This window comes from Thermobia domestica, chromosome 16 (genome assembly GCF_964235325.1).
Source record: "Thermobia domestica chromosome 16, izTheDome1.hap1.1, whole genome shotgun sequence".
Taxonomy (NCBI): domain Eukaryota; kingdom Metazoa; phylum Arthropoda; class Insecta; order Zygentoma; family Lepismatidae; genus Thermobia; species Thermobia domestica.
Genome location: NC_137469.1, coordinates 58,371,641 through 58,388,627, shown reverse-complemented (window position 1 = coordinate 58,388,627; position 16,987 = coordinate 58,371,641). Strand labels below are relative to the sequence as shown.

At 34.7% G+C, this 16,987-nt stretch overlaps 2 protein-coding genes across 2 annotated transcripts in view; one reads left to right on the top strand and one right to left on the bottom strand.

The window, feature by feature from the left end:
• Nucleotides 1–16,987, top strand: part of brp (ELKS/RAB6-interacting/CAST family member bruchpilot) — a gene marked incomplete in the record, with an annotated part of 771,444 nt that overhangs the window by 245,634 nt on the left and 508,823 nt on the right.
• On the bottom strand, nt 2,830–13,901 carry LOC145673071 (uncharacterized). The gene is made up of 6 exons (XM_081742420.1): nt 13,581–13,901; nt 10,992–11,145; nt 9,000–9,167; nt 7,500–7,628; nt 5,050–5,211; nt 2,830–3,505 (listed from the first exon to the last, which is right to left on the bottom strand). The coding sequence occupies exons 2-6, from the start codon at nt 11,052–11,054 to the stop codon at nt 3,434–3,436; spliced, it is 594 nt and encodes a 197-aa protein (XP_081598546.1). The 5' UTR covers nt 11,055–11,145; nt 13,581–13,901; the 3' UTR covers nt 2,830–3,433.

The window sequence follows — 16,987 nt, the reverse complement described above, 5'->3', positions numbered from 1 at the left end:
TCTCAGAAACGAGATTTTGAGAATTTATGACAATGAGAATGGTATTAAATACCGTGTATGATGTGAAAGAGGTCTTGGAACTGAAGGAATTGATTTCACTAAAAGATAATTTACACATAATTATATTAATACACACAAGCACTAATGTTTGGCATGAACTAAAATGTTATTTGAAGGCACAAAACTACACTGAGAAAAAAAGTTGTATGTGGCGTACGTAAAATCGTATGTTACATTTGTAAATCCTGTAGTTTTTGGACTTAACGTACAGCAAAGCGTATAACTGAAAACGCATGTTTTATAGGCCTAATACTTTCTGTATAAGTGTTCCATCTGTACGTACTTTCCGTATGAAACAATATAGGCGGTCAGGATCTCAAATACAAATGGACGTATATAACATATAGCTGACGAAGGTAACATACATATATGTATGTAATATAAGGAAGACTGTTAGATATCAGACACCCTGCAACGGCATGACGTAACATCTAAGGGCAGTGCCTATGTAGCATACGAATAACGTACTATGCTTTGTAGTGATTTCTGTAGTAAGCAAGAGGATTCCGTAAATTTGTACAATATACCGTTGTCCGGAGAACGGATTTTTCTCAGTGTAAAACCATAAGAAAGAAGAAAACATATTTTTGGTTTTAAACTTCCAACACGGATAGTCTTTTCGGTCTTTTATAGGTATTATTTACCTCCGTATTACGGACACTTTCTCTAGAAATAAGTTTAAAAGCATAGTAAAATTTCATTTTTAGTAATTCGTATGTGTCACCAATGAAGCAATGTGACATTTAGCTTTCTCAACTGTCTGCTCTGCAACCCAGATGAAGCATCTCTGTTTAACAACACTCTCATGTTCTTTGCTTGCATCCCACTCCCACCCAAGCTATTTTAGATACAAAAGTGATTGACAGTTGCCCACTGTTTAGTACACTCTAAATACAGTACCCACTATTTCAGAGGTACAAAACGGCCGTTTTGTACCCACTAATTTAGCAGGTACATTGTACCCAAGAGTTAGCAGGTACAATGTACCTGTGATTTCTTAGGTACAAATAATTTCTTGGGTACAAAAGCTCCTAATTTCATGGGTACAAAACCTAATTTCATGGGTACATATATAGTCAGAAATAATATTAAGTATCGAATGGAGCTATCACTTCTTATACCTCCAATCCACTTAATATTGTTTCTGACTGTACCTATTATATTGATAAATACAAGTTGACTCAGTTAATACCGGTACATATCTAAATTACAGCACTTAACAGTACTTGCTACTATAGCTTATAATCTAAGTATTTCCCAGTCAACATTAAAAGTAAATATGGTAAATATGTGACCGCGCTCTGCATAAAACTTAAGTGGATGCGGGAAAACTTTCTGGTGATATAACGTGAGTCTGTTGGCCATTTTACAAGAAGAAATATTAGTTTAATCTAAGTTTTAAAAACTCTTAAATGGAAACAAGGGCCATGTGCATCATCTTAGGACTAGATTTGAATCTAAATTCATAGGCGAAGTCAGTTTTTCAGTATATGTACCCTGCTGCTTTTCAGCAACGAGTTTTTAAATGAGACTGAAATTAGGAACAGCATGCAGTTGGTTACAAAAACAGTAATAATGAAACACTTCTTTAATGAATTTCTCATGAAATGCTAGCACAAAATGAGTTGGGCTTTTTTTAATTAAAATTATTTTTAGATAAATCCTACATAGCTGTCTCCCAAATGGCCTATATAATACATTTTACTGCTAGAAATGTCGCGCATCCACCTAAACATCTTATAATTATACCTCTTTCACTTCAGAATATACACCATTCAGGGTGGTGGCTCTAACTTGGACTTACCTTGTATCATACATGGAATATGAAGCTTGTACTTTGTACCTAGTGACAATAATAGTCTTACCTATTGTTAAGTGTTCCACTCATTTCGGCTCGGTTGTACGCATGTAATCATGTTTTGAACAATACACCATAATTCAACACAGGGATTGCAATCCAAACTTTTGTGCAATAGTGTCCAAAAAGATAATTGGCAAAAAAAAAAAAAAAAAATCCACACTTATTTCAAATAGGTCAAGCCTATATTGCTAATTATTTTAAACACAAATAATTATTTGACCGTTATTCAACACAGGGATTGCAATCTATACTTTCGTGCGATAGTGTCCAAAAGGATAACGGCGAAAAAAGAATCCATCTTCTTTCAAATAGGTCATCCCTATGTTGCTAATTATTTTAAACACAAATATTTTTTTTTTATTATTTGAAATGTTTGCATACATTTTATATTAATGATAGAACTATACTGGTCCTACTGGAAGGACTCACCTTCTAATTATAAAACGCTGTTCTTCCGGGTTTCCTATAAGAAGTATCCAGCAAAGAATGAACATCCATGTGATCTTACCCATCAAACATTACTTTTGGAAAGCATATCGCCTTTTCTGAACGAACAATCGTAACTTTTTTTTTCTTTCTTATGCTAAGACTGGATGCCATACAGAACTGAAACGTTTTCTCCCTTACTTACGCTTTGCATTCTGCCATAAATATACAAAGTTCTCCAAACTGTGGGAAAATAAAAGACCTTTTCGACGCTCTGTCCTTCTGGAAGGTTGTTTAAGTTACAAGTTTACTGATCAAAATCTTAATTAAAATACATAAAAATGCTATCCGTGATATTTTCCATATCGAAGCTTTGCTTTTATCAACCCAATTAAAACAACATAATAGCTGAGCAAAGCACTACCTTTTATTAAAAGCAAAGTGTTTAGTTTTTAATAAAACGTACTTGTTTTGCTCAGCTATTATTTTATTTTATTTGGGAAACATGCCATATATTCTTCTTCAAGGTGCGCATTAGAAATGAAGAAAAAATACTTCAGTTTGCGCGTGAAGACTCACCTAGATTGAAGCACCCCAAACTGAATAAAACAAATCCACAAGCTACGGGAAAGATTTCAAAAACAAGGTCGGACTGGACAAGTTTGTTGGAAGGGTGGAGGGGACGTTCTGATAGTGCAAACTTGATGTGTTAACAGATTATTGTTTACACTTTTCCTGATATACATTATATAGTCTTAGTGCATAATAAAAAATATATCGTCTTAGTACATAATAAAAAAAACATTATTTTAAAATGAGAGCCAAGTATATTGCTACTGTTTAATTGCTAGTCCTCTTACAACCAATTACAATTTCAGTTTTTTTTATAGTGTCCGCAGTTCGCTGAGTTTGATACGTCTTTGGAAATTTATCATGAGTTAAAATAATGGTTTGTAATACTACAAGAAACTGACCACATGAGCTTGGATAAGACAAATTCTTGACATAATAAACACATATGAGCAGCAAGCAGGCCTCTTCAATATCACAGGTGTTATCAAGCTGCACTGTTTCACCACTTCCTGTTCACAGGATTTTGGACTCGGGGGCATAGAAAATGGCTGGTCCTGGAGGTTTCAAGCTTTCTTGAAACGTTTCCTATGATATATATGGAAAAGGAATGAATTCAGATATGTTTAGAAAACATAAGGAATAAAGTACATTTTTACATAAAAGAATAAAACCACCAAATAAAACTGCTGTGTAAAATATAGTTGTTTTATCAAGTATAACCACATCTAAATTGGAAAGTTGTTTATATACTATTGTTATGTAGACAAGTTAATTAAATACGACAAAGAAATAGAAGCACTCCTTAGAAAGTTTAACAATATTAATTTTAAAATCGAGTTTACAAGATAATTTAAAACTAATATTTTTTTCTGGGATCTGCTAATATGGCATAGCGCACATGTTCCAAACAACATTCTAAAGTAAAACTACTTCAAAGGAAACATACAACGTGATAGAATAATGTGTAAAACATGGAACATATGAGGTGGAAATAAGAGAAAACTTCCTTTTTAAGAAATTAATGAACATGTGTGGTTTCAGGGCCACAAACGCTCGAAGTTATGGTGGCATCGTCGCAAATGTCGTCATACCTCGACAGATAGTGGCGGCACGCGAGGTCGGTTTATAAAATCACAACTGAAATAGTACCCAATACATCTATATCAGCAATCCTTCTGATTGAGAAGTTCCGCATAGATAGGTCTTGCAATGTGAGGATTTCATTGTAAAGCAATCATATGGTTTGATGAGATAAGCACAGAATATCTAAACAGCAATTGCCGTTCACAAACACTGCTTGCTTGGTTGTGCCGGCGGTGGTGGTGAGAAATGAATGAAATGGTGGAATGAAGAAAGTGGGAGGAAACGGGAGAACTCCGAGAAAACCCACGCACAAGGTGTTTGTCCACCACAAAGTTCACTTGGCGCAAGCCGGTATCGAACCAGGAACCCCAAGAACTCAATACAATTATCAATAAAATTATTTTTCTTTCATTTTACTTTATACATGGTATCAAATCACGATGATCCGGCAAAAAACTCCGAGGCATGAATTCGGATTGGAGTCCATCATTTGAGGACATACTTTAACCTCTTCAATTTTTCTTTACGCCTTAGTGGCGAACGGTGATAAAAGTATATGAAAGAAATTTCATCTTTATGCACTATCATAGCTTCTGAAAATTTCAGATGCAGTAGTCTAGGGGAAAAATAGATCGAAATCGAATGACTTTGGAAGTTTCTTTCCCTCCTTTTCTAATAAAGGCTTAAAAGTATCTTTTGTTTTAATAACGCAAAATATGTGGCATTTCTTTTCAGAAACAAGTACTGCTATTGCTACAACTGATACTACTCTTAATAAATAGGTAGTAGCGAAAATATGAAATATAGATATTGTGTCCTATGCTGCATGAATCATTATCTTTCCTTAGCGGGGCGGGTGAGAATGAAAATAAAGTTACATGTACTTAAGACCTTCAAATATACCTGCCAAATTGAAAGGGACGACATTTTTAGTTCCATAAGTCTTTCTGGAGAGTGGGGGGTAATATCGAACAATCTTCAAACTGTTTTTCCTTTAAAAAAAAAAAGACAAAAGGAAAGCTCATATCACTAAAAACTCAACGTACCAAATTGATACATCTGTTGAATCCCTTTGGATGGAGATATCGTTCCAAGGCCACCAAGTTCTTTTCAATATTTAAAGCATCTAGCTTATTCACTACAGTTAGTAATTTCTTTTTCATTGCGTCCAAACATTTGCCAAATATTAATTCGGCTTCGGTTGCTAACTGAAACAAAAGATTAGTAGATTAGCACACCGTATAGATATATTCTTTGGAAAAATAATATACTTTGATTTTTTTTTTTTACGTGATGACATCTTTGACATCTTAGTATGCTACAACACTGGTAATTTTACTTTAGATATTGGATACGCTTATTCTTGTTAAAACTGTATTTTTGGCAGGGTTTACCGAAGTGAGCTGACCCTACTTGAAAAAAACCCGCCGGAGTTTTTGAGCTTTTTGTAAGTATATTACTTGTAAGCAACTAACCTGATCACATTGAAAGTGACTGTACGAAATTTTGGACTTTTCTTTCGAATTAGACGCTTTAACGTTAAGGTATACTACAACATTCAATATATACTAATTAAGTCTTTTGTAAGACCTTAATAAAGATATCAATTTCACTGAATGAAAAAAAAAACTTGAGATAATTATAGGGCCTACAAGGTGGTCCTAAAGTATTTAAACACCCCTGCATTGATCAAATGTAACATTCTAGTTTATAGGTTTATTTGCTTCGGCTGTTCCGAGCTAAAGATAAAGAAACTAAGTCTATCTGATGGATAACAATAAGAAATTATATAAAAAGCAATGAGTTGATCAGTACGGGGCTTTATACCTACTTTCCCCCCCCCCCCCCGTAGAACAAATTAATGTGTGGATTATGTTTAATATAAAATTGAATGTTTTACTTCTAATATAAAGCTTCGACGTACAGTCAGTCTTTTTTAACTTTTACGTCCCACGGTTATGCCGACTAGGCAAAAGGAGACGGTGATGGTGAATAATGAATGAAATTGTGGAATGAAGAAAGTGGGAGGAAACAGGAAACCCCGAGAAAACTCACGCACACAGTGTTTGTCCACACAAAGCCCGACTTGGCGTGAGCAGGGATCGAACCAAAGACTCCATGCACCAGAGGTGAACGTTCTACCACTGAGCCACCGTAGCCCCTACAGTAAATAAAGTAGCATTATCGGAAAAGAACCGTCGTGAAACAAGTGGTCAGGGAATTCCCATAATTGAACGCACAAACTATCGGAAGTAAATACTCTAACAATAAAACCATTTATTTTACATTGGAAGATATTTAATTTCATTTCGCACAAACCATCGGAAGTAAACACTTCAACAATAAAACCATTTATTTTACATTGGAAGATATTTAATTTCATTTAAGACATTTTGAAACATTTGCTTCATAAAATATGGATTATATCTGTTTTAAATTAATATATTTAGTATTAATACTATTAGTTACTCCTGTATACTTGTTCCCTTTTAAATTCTACTTTTTATTGGCAGATTTTTTTTTTTTTTTTTTTTTTGTGTGTGTGTGTGTAAACCTTTGAATGCTTATTAACATTGGTTACCACGTAGCATCAAAGTTAATGTTTTAACTCCTAGCTGGTATAGCGGCTAGCATAAGCACTTTTGGTGTACGGGATTCCGGGTTCGATTCCCGGTGGGAATCCTGGAAAAATGAATGATTTTGGTGGTTCGGATTCCACATTAAATTGTAGGTTTACGTCTCATATAAGATCGCTGCTGAAAATAGACGCTAAACTTCAATAACCAATCAACTAGTCAAAGTTAATGTTAACATATAGATTTGCAAGTAGAATAAAGATGGTAACGCTAAGGAGACGACGAGACTTTAGCTTCTTATTATAGCATCTTCAAGGAAACATCTTTTATCGTTGTTACCAAAACTACGAATACTATTAGCTTCATAATACGTATTTTAATATAGACCTAAATAATATTGAAGTGGATTACAAGTATACAATGGTGATTTCAGAATATTTCGTCCAGGAAACTTTAAAATACAAAGACAGAAAGGGTGAAAAGAAATACCGCGAAAATATTGATAAAATATTGAGTACGAGCGGGTTTAGACCCATGGGAATTTCCCCCGGGCCACCTCCTGAAACTATTACTGCAAGTTCGGCTTAATTTGGTTGGGTGCACTAGGAAGAGAGGCTGCACTGCCCGCTTTGCGTCGTCACTCTCCCTATATACTCAAACTCTGAACATCAGAGAATTCAGTCTCTAGGGGAAAAAAAAAAATAGAAAATCCCAAAGAGATCTTTATGCAGCAGTGAGTAGAAAATTGTTGCAAATTGTGACAATGACAATCTTGAAATATAAATCATATTTTAACACTTTTACCCCAGAAACATTTAGATATACAGAAAAATTTTTTAAAAAAATTACAAACAAAAGATGAGTTCGTACATTTATTGAAAAATGTAGCTCAAGTAAACACGTTTGCAAATTATTCTTACCAGTTTATGGTGGAGCAAAAAGCATGGCATTACGTTTACTTCCTTATCTTTTCTTGAAAGGAATGTCGTTCTTAGTAAAAACTGCAATCTTGTTATATTCGTTGGAGTTAAGGATTGTATTGGTGTTGCCTGGAAAATTTAGAGAAAAATAAAAATAGAAGTTTCAAAGGTAAGATAACTACAGAAGCTGCAACATCTAGTAAGAAAATGTTCCAAGTTAACTCTTATTATTGACATTAATCTATTTACATCTAATAACATCTTGAAGCAAACTCAGAGCATGATGAAACATAATACTATAGGTGACTGATAAAGTATACACATCACAAAGGAAGATATTTCACTTCGAATTATAAACACTAGAAGATATTTCTACAGATATTAGTCGCTTTCATGATCAATTACTTGAACACAATATATTGCAATATACTAATATACATTCTCCTCTTCAAAGTTAGTGGTACTTGGTTTGTAATACACGTTATCTTGTACAAAAATTCAACATGTTATAGTGTTAAGTTCCTACACGTCTATTAAAAAATAAGAACTTCTATTTGTACTCCTCCCTCATGCTGTTTTCTTTTGCTGAACGAGAAACGTCTCTCGCAATATTAATATTTCTGTCAGTGGTAAAGCAATTTGTCATAATTATTGAAATATTGTCTATCTTTACTACGATTTAAATATTAAGTCATTACAAAATTATACAACGATACAAAAATTACTATTAAATCAAATTGCGCGGTCCCAAGTACTTCTATTCCACCGGAAGATAAAACAATGAAATCTGAGTGTAACGTTCCACAATTATACCCGTTACGCTAAGGGAGACGAAGATTAAAGCAAGTGAATGATGGAATGAGAAAGTGGGGGGAACAAGAGAGTATCCCTAGAAAACCCACGAGCACGATGTTGTCTACCACAAATTTATTTGGTCGGGGCTCGAACCAGGCACCCCACGAACGAGAAGTGAGTGCTATATCATAGAAACTGTGTCCCCAATAAAAAATTAATAATGCACTTCTGTACCCTACTTCCATATAACCAAATTTTACTAAAATATACGGATATTGTATAAATAGGCTATTCAAAATTCTTCCCAAATTTACTATAATTACTGATGACGATTTTAGCGATATCCGAAACATTGATGTTGCGATTCCTATTAAATTTAATTTAAAGTAATAAAATTCGCAAAAAAATAATATGAATAATAGCAAATAATGATAATAATAATATTCGCAAAAGATAAGAAACAGTCAAAATTTCGTAGTGTTAAACAATACCACAAACTATATTAAACAGGTTAAAAGAGTCAGCACTGATCTTAAGGCATCATCACAGCATTTGCGTCGTACGACTGAGAGAAACCAGGGAAAAACTTCAGTCAGGATAGGCGATTGTTGATCGCGAACCCAAGACCTTTACAATGCGAAGCCAACGCTATACCAATTGAGCTATAGCCACTCGGTAATGTAAAACAATACTTAATATGATTACCTCTAACTCTAGTAAGCAGTCAGATACATTTTCTGTTGAACTTGTTGAAGGTGAGTTAACATCAGATGCACCTGCCAGAGATTCATTTGGTGCGACACGGATTTCTTTATCTTTTGATCTCAATTTTTGTCTCTTTCTTCGCTGTGCTAATCTTCTTATGAAAATACCCTACAAAAAAGTAGAGGAGAGAATTTTTACTTTTGTTTTATCAATGATAAGCTAATTCATAGTTATAAATCAAATGCTACTCCACTTTAAAGCTGAAGCAACACAAATCACAGTATCTACCAACAAGTAATTGGTCTATTACCTGATTTTTTTCTCTGAGGTCATTACTGAGTTGATACCTCTTGCTGTTATAACAGCAGCTAGAGTTCCCGGAAGGTTCTTAACTAGGTTCTCAAGTTCGTCCAGGTTAGACAGTTGGGCACTGGAAGCTGCTCGCATCCCCCGATACCTCACCCACAGATCTCTTACCAAACGCGTTCTTTGGGATTGAGGTTGGTTTCTCAGGAGGCCGAAGAAAGTCTTGAATACTGTTCCTTTTATACCCTGGCATTATTTTGAAACTAACAAGAATCCATTCTTTAAAAGTGACATAATATTGAAAGCACTTCATTGCCTAAAAATGTACAGTACGAGGATGTTTACGTTGCCCCGAACAACAGTGGTCCTACAATGTACTGGGTGAAACACTAAAATATTATGTCACGACCACCAACCTTGATGGGCACTACTTACTCTGGACTAAAATTACCTCCACCTTCCACCTACGCAAGACAAATGCCAGAATTGGTTTGGGGCCTGTTGAACTTAGCGGCTATTCCCTACTGGACAACTCACTAAGTGGTATTCCACGATTACATCTTTATCAAAGTCCAATATTTATGCATCACGCGCCATATCCTTTATAGCTCGTTGTGCTGTTCTGCGAAATATGGTTAAGATTACATGACTGCCAAACGAACGCAATCACCAACTACCATAGAGTGATTAATAATTTTTGGTGGCTAGCTATTCGAACGTAAATGTTTTACTTTTTATTTTAAAAAAAATATATAACTCTTAGAATTTAGTGAACCCTTACGAAGTTTAAAATTATTCCTCTCCAAAGTGTGTTTGTTCAACTTGAACTTAGTCACGGTTATATGTTGTTACCCCACGTGCGCGAATTGATGATAACATTAAAGAATAAACTGCTGATTCATTACTTATGCACTAACATGAACTAATCTAACCTTTATAATTCAAATAAAAACAGAAACAATTTATTTTCCCCGTGTATCAGGATATGTGGCACAGGCATGTAGAACTGTCCTTTCAATTCATAACCACACTGAATTATTCATGATTCTTGAAATACACTACTATGATCCTTATTTTCAGAGTTAAGGTATGTCACTGGATGTTCCAAATAATGAACCGATACTTGCCATCACTAGTCGTGAAATTGCTTTCACTATAAATATGGAGCAGCGGCTCCGAACTTGAAAATTCTACAAGTTAGGAGACTCGGTTTCTCCTCTCTGTTCATTAAAAAAAAAAGTAAATTAACAATATTTAAATTTTGTAATGAGATAGACGCTTAAGAATATCTATCGACTGATCTACTTGAGGTTTGGAAACATTTTAATTTAAGCGATAAATTTTAAAACCTAACATCATACTGTAAGGGTTTTCCAATTCATTGTCTAAATGAAGTCACTTCAAAAACTGAAGTAGTTTATTCAATAGATATTCGTACGTATGATTGGAGACGCTTTTCAAAATTTCAGTATTGTTCTTCATTTCTGTCGTATTGTTAAAAATCTAAAGCAATGGGAAGGGGGAGGGGCGTAATTACAAAGACTTTTGAATCTCTATTTGATCCATAATATTTCCAAAGAGAATCAAGTTTATTGGGTAGAATTCAGGCAATTTTATTTCGAATCCAACATTCTTTAAGTTGGCGCATTTTCTAAAATACGGTAATAATAATTGAAATATACGTACAAATACTGGAGCGTTCTCATTTATTCTCCTCTGCTGTCTCTTCCCTTCAACGTCCCATTTCATAATTGGATATTTACTGGCTAAAGTTATTCCTAAGTCTCTGTAGGCCCAGCGATGTTCTTGGTGGTTGCCGTTCACAATGAGGTTGTGATTACTGAAATCAAATGTACGACATTATTCACTGAAAGGAAGGTAATAAAAACTACAACTTTAACTATGAATTAACTTATCATTCTCGAGTAAAATCGTTGTTGTAAACTTGCGGTGAACTGAACTGAAATAATAATCAATATTGAATTGAAACAATAATCATTATGATAAGTTGTCTATCAAACTGTAACTGATAAATTGTACTTTCGAGAAATGGGAATAAAATATCAATTATATGAATATTCTGAAAACCGCAAGTTACACAGTGGCGTTTCAGGTAACATAAGAAGCATTCTCGAGTGTAGTTTTTCGACTACATTTCACGCTGAAAGTAAACATGTCTTTAAAGTAGAAATGTTCGGTTGTGACTCAAAAAAAAAAAAAAAAAAAAAAAGTATGTCTTTAAACTTATGTACATTCTACAGTGCACTGGCTAGACCAAGTGTTTTCCAAGCTACTCGAATTAATAATTACGAACGTAAAATAAAGTCGTTGTAAATTTGTTGTGTGTAAGTGGTACTAAAATATGTTAATTATCTAAATGCGTACATAGGTCTAATCACTACAGGAGAGAGAATAGTATGTATACATTTCAAATCAATGAACACCTTGGAAGCCGAACATATTTAAATATGAAATTACGAGTTCAATGTAACGGACTTTGAATTTATGGCTTTTTGGCATCTTTCGCTCAAGTCGAGATGGATTAGTAGGCGCGTCAGCGAAGGTGGGTATACGCATATACGAGGGTAGTGATAATGAGTGAGTTGTGGCAATAACGCGACTTTCAATAACACTTGCCATGGTTTCATACTAGTAGAGCTCCACTTGTAAACAAAATACAGCTTTTGTAAGCTGTGCCAAATGCACCGCTGATGGATAATAGTTTCTAATGCACTCATCTTTCATATGCACTCTTATTTTATTCGTCGTAAAGCACTTGTAATGATTTTACACTAGTAACCCTACATCTATAAACGTAATATGTAGGTGTATTACTTTGTGTTTAATTCTATCGGTTGCAGAAATTTATTATTTATAAATATGTTTTGGTAATAGTATAAATGAGAACGCCGTGATCTGCGTTTCTTCTGTGTTCTATTACCACTTCTACATGAAATACCATAAATTTTCTACGTAGTGCAATAGTAAGAAGTACCCGTGTGCACAAGACATGCGATATGCGTTAAATCCCCCCCTTCACACACACATAGTCATAGATAAAGTACAAGGGCACTACACATGCAGATATAAAGTACAGGTACGTTCTTTTTTATTTTTGTATCAGTCGATAAGTAAATCAAAGTCGCTTTGTTACCCCCTTGGTAAGTTTGTAGATACTCAATGAATAATCCCTAAAAGTATGAGCGTCCAGCTCCTTCGGGAACTGACGCGGCTTTACGTATACTATATCCTATGTTGGGTATGTTTTTTTGATGCAAAGTATCGAATTTTACCTGTAAATCTTTCAAAAAATGTGATGCACCAAAAGTAAACCAACACTCCCGATCTCATCCTACCCAACTTATTCTTACCTTACTCTACTCTACCTACCCTACTCTACTATATCCTTTTAAAGCGGCCCTAAATTTGATGATTTTTAAATTTTCGTAGCTATTAGGCTTTTTGTCGAAAACCAGAGGGAATACCAATTTCGTGATAAATGCCCATAAAGCATCGCTCGTACTTATCCCCAATATATAAATTTGAAAACATCAAACGCAATATTGGTCACATGACTAAACCCAGATGCACTTATTCTTTCTATGAACATAAAAGAATAGGTGACTTTTAGTAGCCACCTAGCACAAATTGTTTTGTGTTTTTGCACTGTCGTTCTTATGCATATTTCCAGTCGCCGGTATTTATACGCAAATCGTAAAAGAATTGTAATTTTTCATTAATTGCTTCTGATGGCCCCCTTGAATTTTAACTATGCCATGTGAGATATTTTCATGTCGCTCAGCGCAAATCATTGAGGACTCAATAAGAAGGAAAATGTAAAAGTATTCTAAATTTTCAGCAATTATTTCAAGTGGTGCGCTAAAAGTAAATCTGCGTGAAATAATATTTCAATTATATCGTACGTTTCTAATTTTCGTAAGTATTTATTTTATATTGTTAGGACATGATCACACCTCGAAAAAGCAAAAAAAAAAAAAATCTATATATCACCTTATATTATTATTTTCATCACACTTATACCAAACGAATTAACGATACGACAAATGTGGTGGAATAATCACATGAGTTTCTAGAACATTCGAAACTGGTAAATTTGATGTAAAATGAAAAAATAATAAAATAAAAATTCTATTTTCATTTACTTAGGCCTGCATTTCGTAATCGGTTGTATTTAATAGGAACACTGTTTAACTATAAAATACTCTGAATTTACAACATCCAAATGCAACTACAAATACAGGATATTCCACTTACTTTTATAAGAATCCCTTTCGTTGGTTGTAGTAATCTTTATAATCTTCACTCAAATAACGAATACACACCACCGCACCACACTACCGACAAAAGCAATATGGCGTCTGTTCAGTTGGTTACCTTCTACTGTTGTCATGGGTACTTTCTTCGGTACGAATTTACTGTACCCATAAATCTTTCATGTACCCACTAATTCATGGGTAAGAGGCTGAAATACGGTGTGTACCCACTAAAGTCTTCGGTACATTGAATTCTCATAGGTACATCAGCGAAGTACCTTCTATTTCATGGGTACTTGTGCAAAATCATGGGTACTGTTTTTAGAGTGTATGACATGTTATGCTACTGTCCCTTTGGAATCTCTAACCAGCAGAAGACAAGTTTGGTATTTTTTGCCCGCGGGTACGCATATTGTCTCAAAAAAGATACTTCTGGACTGCAATTAAACCACAAATTAAAGCGACATACTGAAAACGTAGGAAGTAGTGATAAGTGTAAAGTGCAGAGAACTATGACATCTTATTACCATGTTGTGCCTCCAACATAGAGTATTGGATAGCGGAGGATAATGCAGGCGTCGTCGTGACATTTTGGTAATATTCGTAAATACATAATTCATGCAAAAATATTTTATCTAATTGCATATTACCATGTTTACTAATTTACGTAAGAAAATATTGAAACCTCTTTAAGGCGGACACCTCTCTATAGCGGACAATTTTTGATTCCCCACGGCTGTCCGCTTTAGAGAGGTTTTACTGTATTACTGTCCTCCATAGTAGTAGTTCAAAAGGACGCACTTTTTCCTTCCGTGCAAAGATACTATTTAATCATTCCCAGTAAAAGCGTGAAATCTAGGTAGAGAATTACAAATAAAAAGAGTCAAAATTTTCAGCAATAAAAGATGAATTTACAAGACACCCTCTATTTGTCTATGTTCCAACATCCATCCACACCTTATAGCTTTATTGCTGAGAGTACGCAAATTTCCTCTGAAAGATAACCATTAACATCGGTATCCGATGAACACACTACAACATTTCCAGTAGATTGCTCACTAAAGCTATACAAGTGAAGGAACGTCCGTATGGCTGCCTCTTTATGCTGGCAAAATAAATGTTCCTCCAATATGGCTGTGTCCGTACTCTAAACAATCCACACATCTTCAAATCCAATACAAAGAGCTGTCTCCTAAAATTTACGGTTATTGTCATTTTTTCCGGTTTTCTGTCAAAACTGGAATAAGCTCCATTAAAAATTACAAGGATATATCTGTTCACTTCCTCGTATTGCGTAATAGTTTGTTGAAAAATCTTCTGTTTGTTCCTTTCAGTAAAGTCTTTCATAGTCCTTGTTTGGAGAGTGATGATGCGCGTAAAATTTTTTTTTTTTAAATCTTAAATTTTTCTGACTAAAGGCACGAAGACGAATGAGTATAGCAGTTGAAAGATTTACGGTACGTTACTGAAAGATTATGTGATAGTAAAAATGAAATGAAATCTTTTAGTTTAACGTTCTATGATTATGTCCCTTAGGCTAAGGGAGACGATGATTAATGCAAGTGAATTATGATGGAAGAACTGGCGGAATAAGAAAGTGGGAGGAAACGAAAGTAGCCCGAGAAAATCCACAGACATGATGTTGTGATTGGTTGTAGTGAGTGAAGAAAAAGTGTGCTATCAATGATTGCGGCCTTTGTTGTGCTGGGAGTTGCAAGTTCAATTTTCTTCTCCAGAAGGTGAAGTAACTGATACCTTTTAGTTTTATGCATCGATTCCCTAATATATGCACCAGTCCTAGTGGGATTGGAATGAAAGGGAATTTAAGAACTTGAGCAAGATCTACTTTCTTCACCATGACTTAAGAAACACATCCTTCCAATTATCCCATTCGAACACTTAACTTCTTGAATAGTCTCACCCACTGTGATACATTTCACCTTAACACTATCAGATGCTTAGCAGACATTTAAGTTCCAAGTCCTAACTTTGATAACTCTTAACTGACACAGGCGAATCCAGGGAGAATCGTCGTTCACCCCGTCCGTAAGTGATGCAGGTACCAGTGCTGTAAAACCTTGGTGAGAGAGAAAACAGAATTTTCCAGTGCTCGTCTCCCAGCAGTCCGTTCTGGACCCGCCTCTGTTAATTTATCAGGAACCAAAGATCATCATAGGAAAATATTTCACGTGTTCACTAAGAAAATGAAGTTGTATCTCCATGACAAGTTTGAACAAAATCAAATGAGTTTGTAGATTATATATTTTCCTAAATATATAATCCTAAGATCTATAATATATAATCGTTTAGGAAGTCCAAATCCTAATTTTAATGGTCCTTATCTCAGGATCCAACGGCCCTCACAAGAAAGCATTTCATTTTCATACAAATGTATTTCTATCTCCGTGTAAAGCTTGGTCCAGATTTCCAGATGAGATCTGACGATTATGTTCAATGTGTAAGTATTCTAAGTTCAAACTCCAGATTTTGTGGCCAATAACTTGAGAACTAAAGATCTTGAAAGGGAAATATTTCACATGCTTACTAGAAAATAAATAAATAAATAAATAAATAAATTCTATCTTCATGCAAAATTTGAGGTGAGGTGATTTTGAGTTTTACGTCCCGTTCAGCAGTGAGGCTATATGAGACGTGGACCTACTGATTAACGTGGAATCCGAACCACATGACATGCAAAATTTGGTTAAGATGAGATGAGATATGTAAATTGGGTACGACATATACTTCTAAGACCAAATTCTAAATTTGATGGCCCTTAACTCAGGGATCAAGGTCTTCACAGGAAAGCATTTCGTTTTTTCAGTAAAGAAAATGAAATTCTATTTCCGTCTAAAGTTTGGTCAAGATTTCCAGGTGAGATCTGAGGATTGTGTTCCATGTGTAAGTAATCCAAGTCCAGATTTCGTGGGCGATAACCTGAGAACTAAAAGTCTTCAAAGGGAAATATTTCACATTCTTACTAAGAAAATGCAATTCTATCTGCATGCAAAGTTGGACAAGATGGGATGAATTCTGTATATTGGGTACGATGTAGGCCTATACTTCTAATTCAAATCCTAAATGTGATGGTTCTTAACTCAGAGATTAAATGTCTTCACAAGAAAGCATTTCATTTTCTGAGTAAAGAAAATGAATTTCTGTCTCCGTGTAAACTTTGGTCAAGATTCCCAGATGAGATCTGAAGAACCCCATATTTCGTGGACAATAACCAGAGAACTAATGGTCTTCAAAGGGAAATATTTCATATTCTAACTAAGAAAATGAAATTCTATCTTCCTGCAAAGTTTGGTTAAAATGGTATGAATGCTCTACATTGCATACAATATATTTCGCCCTTGCGATTCGAAATGAAATGAAATCTTTGAGTTTTACGTCCCACGGTGAGGC

Coding starts and splice junctions, on each gene's coding strand:
- LOC145673071 (XM_081742420.1), bottom strand. CDS start 11,054: ATGAAATGGGACGTTGAAGGGAAGAGACAGCAGAGGAGAATAAATGAG. Junction 5,212..7,499: donor TTTTGCTCCACCATAAACTG/GTAAGAATAATT, acceptor CTTTTGTTTCAG/TTAGCAACCGAAGCCGAATT. Junction 3,506..5,049: donor TCAACAGATGTATCAATTTG/GTACGTTGAGTT, acceptor TATATATCATAG/GAAACGTTTCAAGAAAGCTT.